The sequence below is a fragment of the Punica granatum genome, chromosome 8, assembly GCF_007655135.1.
Source record: "Punica granatum isolate Tunisia-2019 chromosome 8, ASM765513v2, whole genome shotgun sequence".
Lineage (NCBI taxonomy): Eukaryota > Viridiplantae > Streptophyta > Magnoliopsida > Myrtales > Lythraceae > Punica > Punica granatum.
In genome coordinates this window covers 9,982,743-10,003,278 of record NC_045134.1, presented here as the reverse complement: position 1 = coordinate 10,003,278, position 20,536 = coordinate 9,982,743, and the positions used below count along the sequence as shown (strand labels likewise).

At 39.3% G+C, this 20,536-nt stretch overlaps 2 protein-coding genes across 2 annotated transcripts; both read right to left on the bottom strand.

Moving 5' to 3' along the window:
• Positions 1–13,894: 13,894 nt before the first annotated feature.
• Positions 13,895–15,235, bottom strand: LOC116189067 (dehydrodolichyl diphosphate synthase 2-like). The gene is made up of 3 exons (XM_031518595.1): positions 14,742–15,235; positions 14,486–14,554; positions 13,895–14,114 (listed from the first exon to the last, which is right to left on the bottom strand). Exons 1-3 carry the CDS (start codon positions 15,126–15,128, stop codon positions 14,043–14,045), a joined length of 528 nt encoding a protein of 175 aa, XP_031374455.1. The 5' UTR covers positions 15,129–15,235; the 3' UTR covers positions 13,895–14,042.
• Positions 15,236–18,905: 3,670 nt separating this feature from the next.
• On the bottom strand, positions 18,906–20,248 carry LOC116189097 (dehydrodolichyl diphosphate synthase 2-like). Its single transcript, XM_031518628.1, is given in 4 exon segments — positions 18,906–19,436; positions 19,612–19,670; positions 19,672–19,686; positions 19,827–20,248. Coding segments are annotated over 4 exon segments (747 nt in total). The 5' UTR covers positions 20,052–20,248; the 3' UTR covers positions 18,906–18,988.
• Positions 20,249–20,536: the final 288 nt, after the last annotated feature.

Here is a 20,536-nt window from a genome sequence, read left to right as displayed (position 1 = left end):
CCTAGGCTCAACATTATTATGCTCAAGGCTTTTGACATTGCAGCCTTCTTCTCTGCAAGACTCAAAGTCGATGTTAGCTGGTTTATGCCACTAATCGCTCCTTCAAGCTCGTTATGGATTAAGAGCATCTTCATCTTCACTCTCCACAGCTCAAATTCATTCGTCCCATCGAATTTCTCGACCTCAAGCTTTGATCCTGACATCCTTGTTGATTGACTGTGGCTCTAATACCAATTGTCTGGACTCTGGGTCAAAACTGCTTTATTTGAGACGTTGATTTGATTTTCAAAGCACGTGAGCTAGATCGTTTCGGTCATGGGAATTCTTCTGATATTGGAGATTATGAGACCATAGACAAATAGTGGCCTCTTCGAATATTTTTTTTTTGTAAGCTTCAAATATGATGTTTCGATTTATTAATAAAGAGCGCTAATTGCATATCAAAATTATATCTATATATGTATATATTAGTTTAGTGTAATCACATGCGATGCTTAAATTTAATTTTTTTAGTTATAATGGAGACTTGTAGATCTAATATATGAAAATTTAAAATTGAAAACTTAATAAAGGCACAAGGCTAGTGTCACCAAGATAATCAAATCTGAAATCTCTAAATTATTAAGTGAGAATGTGTCTCGCTACATACACTACACCATCTTTCTCGCTTAAGCTTTAATTCTATTTATATACTATAAATATTGTTGCTTTTCAACATTTAAAGCTCATTATTACTTCCACACAATTGGAAAAAAAAAACATAAAAACAGTCATAAATACATAAACATACTTCAAATAGATGGTGAGACTTGACCAAAAATACGAGAAAATTACAGTTTTGATTCTATAAGTTAGGCCTTCAATCAATTTTGATTGTACAAATTCAAAAATATCGAACCAATCCTATACATTTCGTATGTTAGACACTTTTAGTCCGTATAATAATCAAACGTTACAAAACGGCTGATGTGAACTTCACCAGTTCATTTTGTCCAAGTGATAATTTTTTGATTCTATAAGTTAGGCCTTCAATCAATTTTGATTCTACAAATTCAAAAATATCGAACCAATCTTATACATTTCGTATGTTAGACACTTTTAGTCCATATAATAATCAAACGTTACGAAACGGCTGATGTGAACTTCACTAGTTCATTTTGTCCAAGTGATAATTTTTTATTGACCGAAATTTAAATATTTAAAATTTTGAAAGAAAATTTTTAAAAATAAATTAAATTAAAAAATTGGGAGGGGACCAAACTGGGAGGCTCCCCTTCCACAGAGAGAGAGAGAGAGTTGGGGAGAAGGGGGCCGCTTTTGACCACCCCTCCCCTCACTTCCAATGACCTTGTCTGACCGGGTGGTAGGAAGGGGTGGCCTCCTTGATCTAGTCTTCCTCCTCTCCTTCTCTCTTTGTCTACGACCTCGCCAGAGGTTTGACGCCTCTCATGGTTAAACTTAAAATAGAGTGAGGGGCGAAAGGAGGGGGCGAGCTCCTTTTTCCAGCCACTCATCCCCCCTAACGACCTCACCCAAGGCTTAGCGAGGTTAGCGGGAGTTAGGGTTGGCCGAAAGGGTAGCGCTCCCTGGTCAAACCCCTCCCTTCTCTCTTTGTTTAACAAAAAGTAGGGAAGACTAGATACAAGGGACTTCCCTTTTGGCCATCCTCCCTCCGGGTGACCTCACGGGAGGCTCAGCAAGGTCGTCAGGAGGGAGGGCTGAATGAAAAAGGAGGTCCCTAATCTGGTCCCCCGCCTAGCAACTATTTAGCTCCTTGAGGCTGGGGTTTCTTTTTCTCATATAATTTTTATTTATTTATTTTTAATTTTTATTTTAAATTAATTTTCAACCAAGAAAAATTTGTCACATGGATAAAATTAGCGGCATGAAGTCCACATGAACAGCTCCATAACGGCCGATTACGAAATGGATCAAAAGAGTCTAACGGACCAAACGTATATGACTGATTTGATATTTTTGAAACTCGTAGGATTAAAATTGACCGAATACCAAATTTATAGGCCAAAGCTATACTTTTGCCCCAAAAATACACACATAAATCAAAGAGAAAACTATCAAAATGGACATTGAAAGATTTCAAAACTAACAAATTACTACTTGAAAGATATTTTGAAACAAAATGATCATTGAAAGACCAGAATCTATAACATTTTGGTACTTCCGTCAAAATTTCGTTAGTACCGTTATGGGAAAATGACATGGATGTTTATGTGGCATGTAGTAGCCAAATGGTGCCGATTGACAGTGCACATTAGCACGTACGACGTCGTCTTGCTGCCTCAAAATGTTTTTTAAAAAAAAAAAATCGGGGGCGAAACGACGCCGTCTTGCTGCCTCTCCCCTCCCCCAACCAAACGGCGTCGTTGTTACCTATCCACTCCCTCCCGCCATCTACAATCAAAATTAGGTCAACCCAACGAACCTCCATCGAACCCGACATCCTTCCTATCTCCTCCCCCCATCGAACCCGACGTGACCCCCCCCGGCGTCGTCCTTCTTATCTCCGACGCAACCCCCCATCGAACCTGATGGACGCGGCCAATTAAACCCAAACCAATTGAACCCGACACAGCCCCCCATCATAAGAGTCATCGTCGAGCTTGAGTTCAAGCAGTCGTTGTCGTCGGCCAGTTGAACCCAGACCAGTTGGACACACGGACTCGTCGAGTCTGCTTTTTGTTCGACGACCGCACAGGCATCGCAGCAGCAACTCTGAGTGTGACAGCGGACTGAAACAGAGAAGGGAGAAGTTTGAGGAAAGGAGAGTAGAGAGACGACTGAGAAAAGACGACTGAGGAAGGGAGAGTTTCATAATGAAGCTACGTTGTTATACACTGAGAAAAGAGCAAAGAGAGAGTAGAGAGACGACGGTCTAGTTTGTCTGCTTCGAGGTTAGTCGATTTTCACTTGATTTGCTTATGAATGTTAGGTTTGACCGGTTGGTGTTGCTCGAAATTGTGGTCCCCTATTGCGGTGTTGTCTCTTTCTTTGACTGTCTGCTAGCTCGAAGTTGTGGTCCCTCTGCTCGAAGTTGTCTGTTGCTTTTACTATCGGATGCTTTGTCTGTACGTTCGATTGAAAATTGCTTTTTTATGTTTTAATTCAGCTTGTGGGCTCATGGATGATCTGTGCACCATAGTCTTACACCACGGGGGGCAAGTTTGTGTCAGAACCCCACTTAAAATATGTTGGGAGAGAGATCGATGCATGGGAGATGGTGGACATTGACAAACTGTCCATTACAGAGCTACAATACTACTTTCAGCAGCATGGTTATAATATTGAATCCTACGAGAAGGTTTATTGGTTGGAGTATGGGTTCAATTTAGAAGATGGGTTGAGAGTTCTCGAAACAGATGAAGACATTCATAGGCTATATGCTTTCGCGAAAGTTGCAATTAAGAATGAACTTGAGTTTTATTTTGATCACCACTTACTGGATGACACAAATGGTTAGGCTAGACTGGTGGATGGTAGAAGGGATGATAAAAGAGTTTGTGGTATTGATATTGATATCACTGAGGTTGAAAAAGCAATTGAAGGACTTACACTGGATGTTTCAGAAGACGATGATGACAGTGAAGGGCTTGGTGATGAGTTTACTGACAGTGAAGGGCATGGTCATGATGATGATGAACATGCTGATGATGATGACGTTGAAGGTTCATATGGGAGCCATTCAGATGGTTCTTGGAAACCAGGAACAAAAGATGCTGAGGCTGAACCAGAAGATGCTGAGGATGAACCAAAAGATGGTGAGGATGAACAAGATGTAAGAAGAAAAAGACCAATGGATGAGCAGGTACATCATGTTGAAAGGGATGAGGTTGCTACAAGGGAAGAAGCTGATGAAAATTTCTTTGAACATTATGAATACCATTCAGAGGAAGAGGGAATTGTCAATGGAAATGATGATGAGAATGCTGAAGATGTTGAAAGGCTTATTCAATTCAACAAAGACGCAACTTTTGGTCAGGTACATTTAGAATTGGAGATGGTTTTCCCAACTCTTAATTTGTTCAAGATGGCTGTGAGAGATTACAATATTGCACTTGCGAGGCCTGTTAAAATGAAGCTAAATGACAGCAGTAGGTGTAAGTTTGCATGTGTAGAGGGTTGCCATTGGTATATTTTTTGTAGTTGGTTTGAAGGTTGTGGAGGTTTTCTAGTAAAGGGATTTAACCCCACCCACACATGTTCGAAAAAGTTGAAGAACAAATAGGGAGTAGGTTGCTCCGAAGTTAGTGGAAGGGCTCAGAATGTTTCCTAAGATGACTATTAATGATGGTTGCGCTTATATGTCTCATAAGTATAAGGTTAAAGTATGTCAGATAAAGATCTACAGAGCCTTACACATTGCCAGAGAAAATGTGGAAAGGTCAGAGAAGGAGCAATATGCCAAACTTCATGGCTATTGTGCTGAGCTTAGAAGAAGCAACCTTGGGTCTACATGTGGGCTTGGGGTTTAGAGAGTGAACTTGTCAGAACCTCCACACTTTGAAAAACTGTATATTTGCTTGGATGCAACTAAGAAAGGATTCCTTGCAGGCTGCAGATCTCTCATAGGTTTGGATGGTTGCCACTTGAAGGGTTATTATGGAGGTCAATTATTGACAGCAGTTGCGCAAGATGGAAACCATTCATTCTATGTGATAGCCTATGCCGTCGTGGAGCAAGAGACAAAGGAGACTTGGAGTTGGTTCTTAACAAGGCTATTTCTAGACATAGGTGATCCTGTTATCCATGGGTGGAAATTTATGTCAGATATGTAGAATGTACTAAAATCTTGATTTTGTAGATTTTGTTTAAATTGAATTTACATTTGAATGCTAACTTGTTCTTTGTACTTTACTTGTAGGGGCTTCTACTCGCAGTTAAGGAGTTAGCTCCAGGATGCACTCACAAATATTGTATGAGACATTTGGAGACAAACCTGTGGAAGAATTGGAAAAGCAAACAACTCAATGAGAAAATGTGGGATTGTGCCAGATCAAGGACTATGCTTGAGTTTGAAAGGAACATGGAATTGCTGAAGGCAATAAGTGAGGAAGCATGGAAGTATCTGGGAAATTTGCCTGCAGAATCATGGACAAAGGCAGCATTCAGATCCTTCAGTAAGAATGAAAGCTTGACGAACAACATGTCCGAGCAATTTAATAGTGCAATTGTGAAGATGAGAGGGAAGCCTATCATTACTATGTTAGAGGAGATCAGGATGTATATCACGAGGAAGATGAATGCTACTAGAACTCACATGGCAAAGTACAACGGTCCACTTACACCTACAGCTCAGAGCAGGCTTGAAAAGGCTAAGATAGGTAGCTAGAGTTGGCATGCCATTTGGGCTGGAGATTCTGAAGAACTACGTTTTCAGGTGCATCACATTCATATGAGCAGTGACAAACATGCGGTTGATTTGAACAACTGCACTTGTTCTTGCAGGGAATGGAATATAAGTGGAATCCCATGCAAGCATGCAGTGGCATGCATGACGATGAACGATTCTGATCTAGAGAAGTTTGTGCATTCTTACTACTCAAAGGAAACATGACAAAGGATTTATGAGCCATCTATTTGACCTATAATAGGGGAAGATCATTGGGAGAAGCAAAGCTTGGACCCTATTCTACCTCCTAACTACTCTGGGGCAAGTGGTCGTCCTAAAATGAAAAGGACCAAGGGCAATGATATTCCACAGGATCCATACAAGGCAAAAAGGAAGTATAGGAAAATAAGATGTGGAAAGTGTGGTCAGCTAGGCCATAATAGGAGAAAATGCAAGGGCACAACTGTGAAGGACAAGGAGAACAAGAAAGTTCCTGATGCTAGTACTAGCTCAGACGCAAATGATCCAATGGTACCAACTTTGTTTTTTTGGTTATGTCGATTTTTTCAACTTGTTTGGTTATGTCCTCTGCTGAATTTGCTGTATCATTTGAATGAAAGCTCAAATGGCTCTGTACTTGTTTAGTTTGCTGCCTTTACTGCCTCTGCTGAATTGTTCGAATTTGTGTTGAATTTGCTTCCTCTATTGCCTCTACTGTTTTGTTCGAGTTTGCTGCCTCTTTACTTGTTGAATTTGTTGTTGAGTTTGCTGCCTTTACTGCCTCTGCTGAATTGTTCGAATTTGTGTTGAACTTGCTTCCTCTATTGCCTTTGTTATTTTGTTCGAGTTTGCTGCCTCTTTACTTGTTGAATTTGCTGTTGAGTTTGCTGCCTTTACTGCCTCTACTGTTTTTTTCAAGTTTGCTGCCTCTTTAATTGTTGAATTTGCTGTTGAGTTTGCTGCCTTTACAACCTCTACTGTCTTGTTCGAATTTGTGTTGAATTTGCTTCCAATGGTACCATTTCAATATGTTTGGTTATGTCCTCTGCCAACTTTGCTTTTTTTTTTCTTTACTCAGATGAAAAAGAGAAGAAGGGAATCACTAACATAGCTAGGCCCTCAAGCTCAAATGTTTGAAAGGTAGGAGTTAGTTGTTTGCTCTGAACTTGTTTGCATCTGTTTCTTTCCTGAATTGTGTATGTTTAATGCTTTATGTAGGGGAGGAAAGGAGCAGAAAAAGCTGCTGAAGCTACTGCTCCATTAGATTCAAATGCTCAACCGCAGAGGAGGAAGAGAGCAAGGACAACTAGGGCAAGTACTTCTACTGATATAACTGGGCCATCAAGCTCAAATGTTCAAAAGGTAGCAGTTAGTTGTTTGCTCTGAACTTGTTTGCATATGTTCCTCTCTTGAATTGTGTATGTTTAATGCTTTATGTAGGGGAGGAAGGGAGCAGAAAAAGTTGCTGAAACTGCTGCTCCCGAAGATTCAAATGCTCAACTGCATAGGAGGAAGAAAGCAAGGACAACTCGAGCAAGTACTGCCACATAAATTCAACTTTCTAGGCCTCAGTAATCTCTGTCAGAGGAGAAGGCAGGAAGTAGTGCACATGATAGTTATTCCGTTGGTTGAAATTGAACTTGCTTTTTTATGATGGTTTTGTATAGAGTATGCTGCAGTGTATAGTTATTCCGTTGGTTGAAATTGAACTTGCTTTGTTATGATGGTTTCGAATAGAGTATGCTGTAGTGGTTTACGTACAATTGTAAGAATGTGATACTGTTGGTTTTTGTATAGCTCATACATCAAAATTTTAACTTTTTGATAATGGAAACTACTTGACATTGAAAGATTATGAGAAGTTGTTCTTTATGAGAAGTGGTATTATGTTATTGCTATCTTGTCATTTTGGCCATTTGATGTCTGTCTCTGTCACAGGAGAAGGCCAAGAAAAAGTGCCTATGTGTTAGTTCTTTCACTTACAATTTGCAGTTCTTAAGCTTTCAGTTAATATTCCTATATCCATTTTCAGAAATGGCTTTTGTAGCTTATTTGGTTCCAGTTTCATGAAAAATTGGAGTTCGGATTGAAATTAGCATTGGACTAATATGTTCTATGTTAATGGATGATAGGAGTATCTACAATTGCATAAGAAAGGATTTCTTAGTACTTGGACAGCAAAACCATTTCACATAGCAACAATAGCCACTTTGTCACATTATCTCCCATTCCAGTCAAAAACCATAAACCTAAAGCATAATACAGAACAAGGACAACAAACAATAACCACTGTCTAGAACAGCAAAATCATTTTCATTATAGTCAGATAAGCTAATACAACCAATAGTTCACAACCACTCTCCATTACATCAAAAGACCTAAAGACCTAAAGGAGCACAAACCAAAGTGTCACACTTCATTTCATCACTTCACAACCGAAAGACTTAAAGGACCTGAAGCTAATCACACTTCATTTCATCATAACCAAGCACCCTAATACAATCACTACCATAGCTAAAACTAAAGACAAATGCCTCCATCTCTTTAGCTGCATCTCTCTCCTCTGTAAATTCTTCCTTAACTTACTTATTATCTTCTGTTCTTGGGACAAGCTTCTACTGATATGCAACTCATCTTCCCACTGAAAATACTTGCATTTCCTTGTATCATCATTCCATAAAGGGCACTTGTAAAATGAACGCCTTGGATTTGTTGTTGTGTTTGATATCATTCTCAATGCTGGCATTCTGCAATAACATAGGATGATTCCGTCTCTATCCATGGTCAAATCACCTATGTCCAGAGAAGAACAACTGTACTTGGAGGTTGCTGAGGCTTGATCAGGATTTGTGGGAAAATTATCGTACTTACCGTGGCATTTGCAGCAATGGGAATGCGAACTCATCTTGAAAGTGATAGCTTGTTCAACTTTCTTTTGCACCCTCAACTCCTCTGCTCATTCCCTCTTCTCATCATCACCTCCGTCTCCCATCGAAATGTTACTGCAATCAAAATTATCAAAATTATGGCAAGCTATCAACTTCGAGCAGACAAACAGTACAAGCAATAGACAACAATGCAATAGGAGACCACAACTTCGAGCAACATCAACCAGTTCAACATACCATTCGTCACCAAATCAAGTGAAAATCGACTAACCTTGAGAGCGTTGATTCGGCTGAAGAGACTGCAGATGAACTCGTCTGGATTGCAATGGAGGCAGCAGATGATCTTCAGCTAGGGCTGTAAGAAATCACAAATCGAACTGAGGGCTGGCAAATCAGACTTCAATCGGACAATCTATAGTTGAGAGACACTTCCCATACTTACCAATTAGCTCTATTAGCTACTGCGATTAAATCCACCTCGTTGAGACCATCGGAGATGGAGACTTGGTACAGAGTTGCTGGCGGAGTCGAACTCAAGCTCGACGAGTCCGTGTGTCCACGACCTTCGAGGCGACGACACCGGTGTGGGGGAGGAGATAGGAAGGACTGTGGAGGGGGGGCACGTCGAGTTCAATGGGGGGAGGAGATAGGAAGGACGTCGGGTTCGATGGAGGTTCGTTGGGTTGACCTAATTTTGGTTGCAGATGGCGGGAGGGAGGGGATAGGTAGCAATGACGCTGTTCGGTTGGGGGAGGGGAGAGGCAGCAGGACGGCGTCGTTTCACCCAAGTTTCTTTAAAAAAAAAAAAACTTGAGCCAGCAAGACGATGTCGTACGTGCTGATGTGCACTGTCAATCGGAGCCGTTTGGCTACTAGATGCCACATAAGCATCCATGTCATTTTCCCGTAATGGCACTAACGGAATTTTGACGGAAATACCAAAATGTTATGGATTATGGTCTTTCAATGATCATTTTGTTTCAAAATATCTTTCGAGTGGTAATTTGTTAGTTTTAAAATTTTTCAATGACCATTTTGATAGTTTTCTCTAAATCAAAAGAGTATATTTCATGCGCATCCCCTATGATTTTGCAAAATGCGAGCGACACACTATCCCTTTGAAATCGGACACTAATCATTCACGATTTTACTGAGGTGGCAACTGACTGGTCGCTATGTAAGCTCTTAAACATGATGTGGCTCCCTTACTATTATTATTTATTTTCATAATAATTTCTCATAAGTTTTGAAGAAAGTGGGCAGAACAAGTCCGACTGGGGGTGCCACCCAGCAGTTGCTCCTCTAGACGGGGTCCCAGTAGGCCCCAAATGTCTCCAGCGACCTTGACTTAGGGGTTGGGGGCAGCGGCGGTGGCCAACCCACCTGCATTTTTTATTTTATTTTTTTGTGAAATTCTTTTATTTTTTAAAATGAATAACAATAATATTAAGAGAGTCATGTTAGCTTAAAAGCTCACGTGCCACTGAGTCATGTCAGCAAAATGAGGGGTGTTGTGTGTCATATTTTAAGGAAATTAAAGAAAAAGATGTTGCCGCGGTTTTGCGAAATTATAAAGTGTACGCGTAAAATTTACCGTGACCAAAAATATGAACAAACTCCAATATTAATTGTAGTTCCTAATAACCAGGCAAGCAAACCGCAAATAAATGCGAGAGACCATGGTTAGCTCGATTACCAGCATGACAATAAATGGCCATAATGGGCAAAAGCTTTCCGGGATCAGAGATGCAGTTGAGCTTGTTAATAATTGATTCAATGCACATAATTGACTTTGTTTGAACTCGAGAAGATGTCAATAGCAGTAACAAGGACGTTGAAAGTGCACCTACTCCATAGCCGTCTCATGATGAAACCCTTATGAACCGAATAGCCTGGATCTCTGATTTGTCGTTTACTGCTCGCTGTATGGAAAACTCAAAAGAGCTAGGAGCACTTTGCGACTCGTCGTCCTTCTTTGTTGCAGACGGGAAAAACAAACAAATTTAGGCAATGGTTTTAGTTTTGTAGAATTTTGAGACATCACGAGGAAAGAAAATTGGACAACACTGAAAGACCTTTCCCTTTTTTCGGTGTACATCTAGAAAGATATTTTGCCTTTAGCATTTGTTTCACCCTTCGTTTTGTTGAAAAAAACAATAAAGAGGGGAGGAGAGGTGGTGGAAATTCCTCTCCTGCCTCTTTCCTTGTCCTTCCTTGTCCTCATATGAAAACTAACAAAAGTTTTAAAAGTAAATTTTGACGACTCTCTATAATTTATATAATATCCAGCGACATCTCTTCTTTCAAATTTAGTCATACACCATCTATCATTTCGCTGATTTCTACTATTTTTTCTCAAAATTAGTCATGTCCCCAAATTAAAATTGCCATCGATTCTGTCCCCGCATTTCAATTATGCCTTACACTTTGGTCCCCAAATTAAATGCCGAGATGGAAATCGTGGAGCGTGAGTTGGTACTCACAGCGTCAACTATAAGCCATGTAACGACGTAAACGACATCACTTGCACTCTCCTTCTATCCCAAGCAAAAACGATGTCGTTTTTAACAAATTTCCTTTTTTTTTAAGTGCTATTCATCTTCTTCCTCGAGAAGATGAATAGTAGCTACCATATCTTCCCTGTTGTGTGGACTATTGTCTACTGTACCAGAAGAAGCCGTGACGATACCAAAATAAAGGAAGAGACAGAGCTTTTAGAGCTCTCCCCCGCAATTCCCATGGCTCCATCCTTCTCTTCCCTCTTCCTCTTCTACCAAACCCACTCCTACCCTTCTCTAGTCAACCCGACTTCCTCCATTTCTCACCGGCTCAGCCCACATATCTACCCAGTTAAGAGAACCCTATCCTTATTTGATATTTAAAAAATAAAAAAATTAATGTCCATCTTCTTCTTTAAGAAGATGAACAGTTGATTTAGGGAGCCCGACTCTCAAGCAACCCAGGGCTCGCGAGACCCATGGGCGGGATCGCGCGGGGCTCGCGAACCCAGCCCTGAGGATCTCGAGCCCTCATTCTCAATGAACCCAAGCTCATGATCTCTGGGTTCGTAGAGAGACTCTGGGTGGCTTGGGAGCATGGGCCAAGAGGCTAACGAGCCTTTGGATTCATGGCCGAACCATCTAAGCTCCACCCCTCCCTATTTTTCTTTTTATTTCTAAATTTCCTAAAAATGACATCGTTTTGTCGTGCCTTGGGCAATATCATTAAAAAATAATATACTTGATGTCGCTAGTACCAACTCACGCTCCACGTCAGCTTTCCATCTTGGCATTTAATATTGTGACCAAAGTGTCAGACAAAATCGAAATGTGGGGATGGGATTGATGGCAATTTTAATTTGGGGATTAAAGTGGTGGCTATAGGAAAATTCGAGGATGACAGTGTTACCCTTTGTACCTTATTTTCCTTTAATTGTGCCAAAAATCACGAATTTTCACGATTTTTTCAAATCTAGTACAAATTTTATTTTTCCCGCAAAAATACATGACCTTTTGAAAGTTGTTCCAAATCTAGCATCCATCCACAAATCCCTCAATTTTAGTGACATGGCATAGTAACGGTGAGGACGTGACAAACAGAATCCTCCATGGCAATTGAAGGAATTTTTCTTCAATTTGTGGGTCCCATTGGACGAATAATTCTTTGGGCCAATTTTGAGGCCTTCAATCTCATCATTCAGACCATCGATTTGCGACTTCTTTGGCTGCTACGAAAATCTCATATCAAGCTACAATTTGAAAACAATAATCGGGCCAAAATCGGAAGAAATGAATTCAAAAACATTGCTTGACATTCTATTTTTATCACACAAACAAAAAATTCCGATCACAATATCTCTCAAACGGTTCAATGAAATCTCGAGCCGTAAAGTTCCTTAGCTCAGACCGAAATTAACTTTACGAGAATTCGCCATTAACATACTATTGTAGTCAATGGTCATCTATAAATTCTCTAAGAGTTTGTTTTGGTCTCCTAATACTGCAAATGGATTAACACTTGAAAACAAAAGGACTCCAACTTCCCTTTCCAAAATTATGCCAAGTTACCATGACCATCATCAACTCATCGTCGATCAACTGCATTAATTATTCGCCCAAGTATATGCTACCACTACAAAAATGGGGCCGATTACTGAGTCAACATTCCCCTGGTAATCCTCCAGTAAGTCAAGTTTAGAAACGGATTGAATCCCTTAGTAAATTAGGCCTAGGTAGCGGTATCGAGAGATTATGAGAAAATATCTTTCGCTAAACTAAAAAAAAAAAATGAATATTGGACCGGACCGATCTTGAATGTTAGGGGGTGTGTGTGGTTGGAGGAGGTGGGGTGGAGGCGACCCGCGGACTTCCCTGGCAACATGAAGCAAAACACAATCAAGCTATACCTCAAAGGCCTGTCCGTTTCTTGCATTTTATTATATTTATATATATTAATTAAAAACCGATTCTTTTTTCGATATTTTATCAATAAAATATTTTTAAACACTTTTAACATTATTGAGTCGTACTATGTACTTTAATAAACATTAGTTTTTAAAAAGTGATTATAATAGAATGTGTAGGGAGCACCGGGGATTTCTTCACTCCAAAATTCCTTATATTGAATTTTATACAATGCTAATAATAATCCATCATTTGTTTTAATAAAACTTCATATAGAAATGTTTAAATGTCACGACTCGAAAGTCTCCCCTAAGATTTTCAATATTCCATTCCAAAACATAATATTTGTTATATAATATTTATTTTATATTTAAATATATTATTATTTGATATACAATTTATTTCTAATACTATTTATCTCGTTTGGGTTTCTTCTATTATTTATAAAGTAGTCTTTTAAGTTATGTCAACCAAGAAATTAATATTTTGTATAAAATTTCAAAAAAATTAAATTAATTTTCAAAGTGCTCATCATAATAGTATTTTTTTATTTTTCAAAATTAAATTATTTATTTTCTTTTTAATTTATTTAATAATTTAAAATTATTTTTTAATATTATCGAGGGAATTCTTCCCTTGGTATAATTCTTTTAAATTTTTTTTTATATTTTTTAAAAAAATATTACCTAGGGAACTTTTCCCTTTGTAATTGCCTAGGGACTTGTTCTCTCGGGATATCCGAGATTTCTAGTAGTGGATGATGATATCGATAAAAGTAGACTGACCAAACAATGTGCCTGATGATACATAACAGGATTTTAGCATTAGTAACGTATATTTACTTCAGATTGAGTCAATATATCCATACATACATACGTATGTACGTACATACATACGTAGCAACATACGTTAGATAAATGGGCAGAGCCAAACAAGGAAATTGCTAATAACTTTTGTAGCTGGCGTCTTCTGTTGGACTGAGCAGACATATGGAAGTAGAAACCGCGAACCTACTCCATGACTATCTCACGAATCCCTCGAACCATACCACCTCTTCCTTTGCTGGAATGAATGTAAGGCCTCCACAAACTCAGTTTTCCTGAAATCTGGCCAGAGAGCTTGAGTGAAGTATAGCTCGATATAGGCTAACTGCCACAGCAGGAAGTTGCTGAGTCGCAGTTCACCGCCAGTCTGTATGAGTAAATCAGGACAGGGGACCTCAGTGCAGCTAGTCGATAGTTCCTTCTCAATCAGTTTCTCATCGATGTCTTCCAAACAGATGATACCATCTTTCGCTTTGTGAGCTATGCTCTTACATGCTCGAGATATATCATATTTCCCACTATAGCTAATCGCAAAAACGAGGTGGAGACCGGAGTTTGCTTTTTTGTCGACTGTTCCGCCTTAGTCAATATTTGTTGCAATGACTTGGGAAGTTTTGATGAGTCTCCTATCGTGGATATCCGCATGCCTTCTCTGTTCAGAACAGGATAAATAAGCTTATATTCACTATGTGGGAATTTAAAACTATCAACAAACAAGCGCATTTGGCTAACAACTCCAAAGAGTTTGGCTTAGTGGTGAGGAGGAGCTTAACTATCAACCCGATCCCGGGTTCGAAACCCCTTGTAGCCACCGGAGCGCCTTTGGCATGATTATCCGTTCCATATGCCACCGGGGGTTTAGGGAGCCTCGGGGATTAGTCGGGCGAAGCCCGGACACCCGGGTTAGCAAAAAAAAAAAGCGCATTTGGCTAACTATATTAAGTGCCGCAGCAGAGCTTCATGTCACATTGGAGCAACTCCCAGAATCGAGCAAGCCAAGTTCGATGGGTAGCTTAAAGTTACCTCAAACATTATCTCAAGCCCAGATTGTAGTAGTCTTTCAAGCAAATCCATCAAGAAGTCGACCTCTTCCTGCATCAAATTAAAAGCACTTCATCTGTATTGGTTTTCAACTTAGAGCCAATTCTTGAACTAAAAGCCATGAAAATCGGTATTTTTCCAGTCTGTGTCAAGGAGTTAGTTGCAATAAAGCAAGCTGCAACAGCTTACTCTCTCCATCTCTGAAACTTTATAAAAGTTAGGAGAGCAAGCAGCTAACCTTAGACCGAGACCAGTTCCCGGAAGAGAATGCAAGCAGTGTAAGCACCTTAATGCCCCATTTACCACATAGTTCAACGAGCTCCCTTAAGGGTCGTATTCCCGCTTCGTGGCCCGATGACCCCGGCAACCCCCAGTGGCATGCCCTCCTGCCATTGCAGTCGATGATTACTGCGACATGCCTGGGCATCAGCTCTCTCCGGAGGCCATGAGGAAGTGGCTCTGACTTCATCAAGTCATCAGGGCGGCGCCCCATTCTGCCATTGACATCCTCATGGTCCTCCTTGGGGACCACACCAGTGGCACTAGCAAGCGCTCCTATTATCCATCGGAAGAGACAGAAGAGCTTCTGTGGCACTGAAATTGGGACTCGAAGGAAAAGCATCATCGAAATCGCAGGGAACTGTCACAATATAAGGTGTTATTACCTTTTAATTAGACCTCCAAAACAACGAACACATCTTTCTTCCGCAACGCTGAAGGACGGCACGGGGCAATGACATGCATGTGTAGTTCTTTTGGTGAACAAGTTAATTAGCTGGCCATATACTAATAGGATGGGGAAATCAGCATAATGATCCTTGCAGGTTACCCAAGGCATCTTTAGTCACATGCTCAGTAAGTGTGCCAGCCCGCTTATTACGACAAATTAAGTGCATGTCATAAGAGATATAATCTAAATTTGTGAGTGTAGACCAACATGAGTTTGTCAAGTGATTCGGCGCTTATTTCCTTGTGTTTCGAATCCATAAAAATACCTTCATCAAAAAAAAGAATCCATAAAAATACCAGAATTCAATTCAGTTGGCAAGAATTCAATTGAATTTTGCTGTTTGAAATCAAAATGACACTAGAATCATTTGAAAAATACAAGATTTGCATTGGATTTGAAATCGGGTCAGAAACAATAAGATTCGGCTAGAATTTGATTCAATTGAAAGGGGTAAGCTTATCAAAATAACTTATCTCAATTCCAATATTCACCAAACAGGATTATTCAATTCATTTCAGTTAAATCTATTGATATTTTCAAATAATATAATTCAATTATATTTGATTATTTTAATAACGAGGAGTATCTAGGTTTCGTCAAATTATCTCTACGGCTCACGTGAGTATCCTGCAAGTCCAAGGAATAAGCTAGTTCGGCCACATATGCCGTGCAGGAGGTCCAATAGGACGTATTCTCTTCCACGATCTTGAGGTGACTGAAATTTGGGTCTTCATAAGAAAGTTTGCTGCCCTTAACCACCAGGCTCTATTGAATTAAATTCAAATCATTTCTTATAAGAATTGATTCCAAATGAGGTAAGCAAAATCTAGGGTCCTAATCTCGTAAATTGAGAAAATTAATGATTTGGAAAGTTTTGCTCCTTTAGTGGGCCGATTCTGTTCAAAACCTAGCTAGATTAGTGGTTGTGCACACCGAAAACAAATTTATAAATGTAGATACAGATGGACCAAAACCTCTTCTCCTTAAATATGGTTTCAAGTTTGACTCTTGTCAATAAAAAAAATTTATGGCCTGTTTACTTTTTGAAAATTGATTTCACTTTTCATCTACATTTTTCTTCTCCTTTTCTAAATTTATTTCTTCATAAAAATATAAGATTATGTTTACTAATATTAAATTAGAAAATTTTCTAATATGAGAATAATTGGAGTAATCACCATAAAAAGATGATATAAAATATATTTATAAATATAAAAGCCAATAGAAAAGAAAAGACATTAGCTTACCCGAGGAAAAAAAAAGCTATTAATTAGAATTTAAAAAAGAAATAATTAACAAATGAAAAACTGGAGAACTAAAGAAAGAGCTTCTCTAATTTATATAGAATTTAAAATAATGGAGAAGAAAAATTTTATTGAAAAATTTCCTAGAAAATTGAAGAATTCTCCATAGTATACACTTTATAATCTAGAAATGAGAATGCTTAGCAATTTATAATCGAATTGCTGTGAAAAAAGAAAAGAAAAGGAAACAGAAAATTCCAAGAGATGAAGGAAAAAAGGGGGGAAAAAAAAAAGAACCCTCCGCCCTATATCAAAATGAACATTGCGGTTTTATTTTCTTTATGTTATATGAAAACACTCCAATTCGGTTAACCGTGGTTAATATTAAAATTAAATGAGCGATCATGTTCTTACTTTTTATATATGTAAATATATAGTATGAGGACAATCTTAAAATGCACCCGCTAGCTTAATTTATCTTAAACCTAGAAAAGTAATCAAATTGACATTGCGGTTTATTTTCTTTATGTTAAATTATAGGACATACCTATTCGCCAAAAAAAAAATTATAGGACATATACCTCGCTCCATATTATCCAAGTCGGGTTACGTGAGATGAACCACTTTAATATAAAAATATTTTTATAAAAAGTTAAAATAATTAAACAATAATTAAATTAAATAATAAAATCTATTATAATCGGATTTAGTTTATGGTTTGATTCATAAGAATTGCATTCGACCAAACCGAATTTATTAACGATATCAAGGATTTAGTAAACTGGATTAGAAAAATCGATTATATTTTGTCCAATTTTTCCTCAAATAGTGGTAAAGGTTAGGATTTTTACCCTCGAAAACTATCCGATTATTTTTTGATTTGGTTCGGCTCGATACGGTTTTCCAAACTGCACGTAAACATGCCTACCCCTTTTCCCGATGTCCTCACACCGCCATTCCTGTCCTCTCTTTTTCTATCAAAATTGTTAGTTCTACATGGCTATACTACTCCTACAATATTGTAGCGAAGTATAGGTCATCTGAGATTCTGAGGTATAATATTTGTCTTGCATCTTTTCGAGAGAGAGAGGCAATTTCAAATTCTTCCGATTTCTTGGTAAATGGAAAAGCTCCCTTCAAAATTTTAGGACTTGGTCCTTCTTTTTTTTCTTTTTTTTTTCTTTTTTGGGTCTAGTTCTTCTGATGAACAAGGTAATTAGCTGGCTTTTTGTAAGATCACCCAGATCCTTGCTAATTACGCTAAGGATCTTTCTTCACATGCTCAATATATAGTGTCGCTTATTACGTGCAATAGTTATTTTCGGATGTCCAATGAGCCTGATTAATCCAAGTTTGAGTCAGATCAATCTACTAAAAGATAAACCTCTCTCAATCGTTGATTTTCTTCAATCACCTACTGAAACCAAAAACCTCATTGAGAGAAATAAGCGCTGGTTTTTTTTAATCTCTATTCTCTTCTTGACAGAGTTTTCTCTCTACTCTACGGGAGCACTTTCTGATTTTTCCTAAAATTCCCTAAAAATACTATTTTATAACACTGTTACCATGGATGAAGAAAAACCAATCAAAATGTTTGTAATATTGCACAGTCAATTATACTTGTGCCAATCAGATTGGGTTTTGCTCGTCCGAATGGATGAGTAAATAACACTCATTGAATATTTTTTTTCGATAGAGGAAGAGCGGATCCGCAATTGTTCAACACCAATCGAATGACCATTGCACCTGTCGGCAATAGATGAGCGCCAATTGAATCTCTTCGAGGGCTAGCTCCTGAGCAAGATATCTCTCTTTTAAGTTTACACGCTTATTAGATCGTAGAAAGCAACTAACGGTTAACAACCACCATCTGTCCAATGGACCCTCACCAGCAGGTCAGCTATGCATTGAGCACCGATCATCGCTAGTCCTGAGCGGTTCGACATTCGCCGCTCACCCTTTGCTGTTTGGCCAGGATGACTGCCCTTAGTTCCACAATCAAAGTCTCGGTCTTTGGGCCGTAGAATCCTGGGGTGATTCTTCGATTTGCCAGGAATGGCTCTTTGACAAGGAGACCTTTCAGAATCTATTAGAGTAATTGCTAGAATTTACACTGCCATTGAAAAACCGCTGTAACGATCGACACACTTCTATCAAGAACCGCAGTACGTAATCACTTCTGTGTAAAAAGACTCATTTAATTACTTCATCTTACAGGACCAGAAAAAAAAGATTATCTACCCGATACAGCTGATACATGCAAATGTACATGAATGCATACGTGCAGACATCAGATAAATGAAAGCCAAACAAGGAGACCGCAAATACATGCACAATACGATTTCGTCGGATTCAGTATGTATATACGTGTGTTGCCAATTATTAATTCGAATATTGTTGAGTATAACGTCATGTGTGTATCAGTTGATGAAGAGAAGATCCGCAGAGCAACGATAAAGAGGTAGTAGCCAAACCACAAATGAACCAGCTACTAGATGGCTAGCTATTTCATTAGTCGTTGGGTGAACCATACGGCCCATGTCTCTGTTGGAACGAACGTAATGCCTTTACAAACTCAGTTTTCCCGAAGTCAGGCCAGAGAGCTTGGGTGAAGTAAAGTTCGGTATGGGCTAATTGCCACAGCATGAAGTTACGCAGTCGGAGTTCACCGCTTGTCCTTATTAGTAAATCTGGACAAGGGAACTCAACGCAGCTGGTTGCTAATTCTTTCTCGATCAATTCCTCATCAATGTCTTCTGGATGGATGAGACTATCTTTCACTCTGTGAGCAATACTTTTGCAGGCCTGGGTTACGTCGGATTTCCTGCTGTAGTTAATCGCGAAAATGAGGTGGAACTGGGAGTTCTGTTTTGTCAACTGCTCTACCTTAATCAATACTCGTCGCAATGACTTGGTAAGCTTTGATGAGTCTCCTATGATGGATATTCGCACCCCATCCCTGTTAAAAACATGAGGAACTAGTAAGCAGATTCAAGTATGCATTGGACTCCTAGACTATCGGAAATTGATCGACGGCCATTTACCTATTATACTAGCAAAGCAAATTGCATGTATCACAGAAAGACACTGCTAGCTGCAGAGGTAATCTAATGGAATGAGATGCTTAAAATTACCTTGAATAAATCTGCAGCTTGAATTCAATCGCTCTTACGATCAGACCCATCAGGATTCAGGAATTGAACCTCTACCTGCACCAGAAGCACCAATATTTCAACTTAGAACCAAAACCAGAGCAAACTAATTAAGAAGGATTATTTTTCTGAGCCGTCGAGGACATAGGTCACGATAACTGATGCTGCGGAAAAGCAAGAGCAAGCAGCTAGCTCACCTTGTTTCGAGACCAATTCTCGGTAGAGAATACAAACACAGTGAGCACCCTAATCCCCCATTTACTACATATGAGATCCCTCAAGGACAGCGCTCCAAATGCATGGCCCAACGATGCCGGCAGCCACCGGCGGCGAGCCCACCTGCCATTGCCATCTATGATTACTGCAACGTGCCTTGGCATCAGCTTTGGCCGGAGGCCGGGAGGCAGCGACTCCACCTTCATCAAGTCGCTGCCGTCAGCATGGACCAGTCCACCATTGACTTCCTATTTCTCATGTTCGTCTTTGGCAGTACTGAGGGCTCCTAGTATCCATAGACAGAGAGAGACGAGCTTCTCTATCACTGAAATTGGGATGCGAAGTAACAACATCGTCAGGGGGATTAAAGCGCTTCCAATGGCCACAAACGGGCCGAAAATTGTTGCCATACTGAACTGAAGGACAATGGCTTTGCCCTAGCGCCAAAATGATCATATATATATATATTGACTTGTAAGCATGTCACGTGGTATACCCATTGTACATAAGACTTTCTGTATATTTTCAGAGGATTTGATTAGGTGCGCCGTGTGCTGTGAAGTCATGTGTAGACAATGACGTGCATGTGTATGCAGTTCTTTTGGTGAACGAGTTAATTAGCTGGCCTCGTACTAAGATCACATGGAAAATATCATCACAATCCTTGCAAATCACGCTAAGGATCATTCTT

What these genes read in the sequence shown, in the direction of transcription:
- LOC116189067 (XM_031518595.1), bottom strand. Translation starts at nt 15,128, where the DNA reads ATGATGCTTTTCCTTCGAGTCCCAATTTCAGTGCCACAGAAGCTCTTC. An exon ending in GGAACTGGTCTCGGTCTAAG is followed by an intron (nt 14,555 to 14,741) that starts GTTAGCTGCTTG and finishes AATTTGATGCAG; the next exon opens with GAAGAGGTCGACTTCTTGAT. An exon ending in GGCTTGAGATAATGTTTGAG is followed by an intron (nt 14,115 to 14,485) that starts GTAACTTTAAGC and finishes TGTTCTGAACAG; the next exon opens with AGAAGGCATGCGGATATCCA.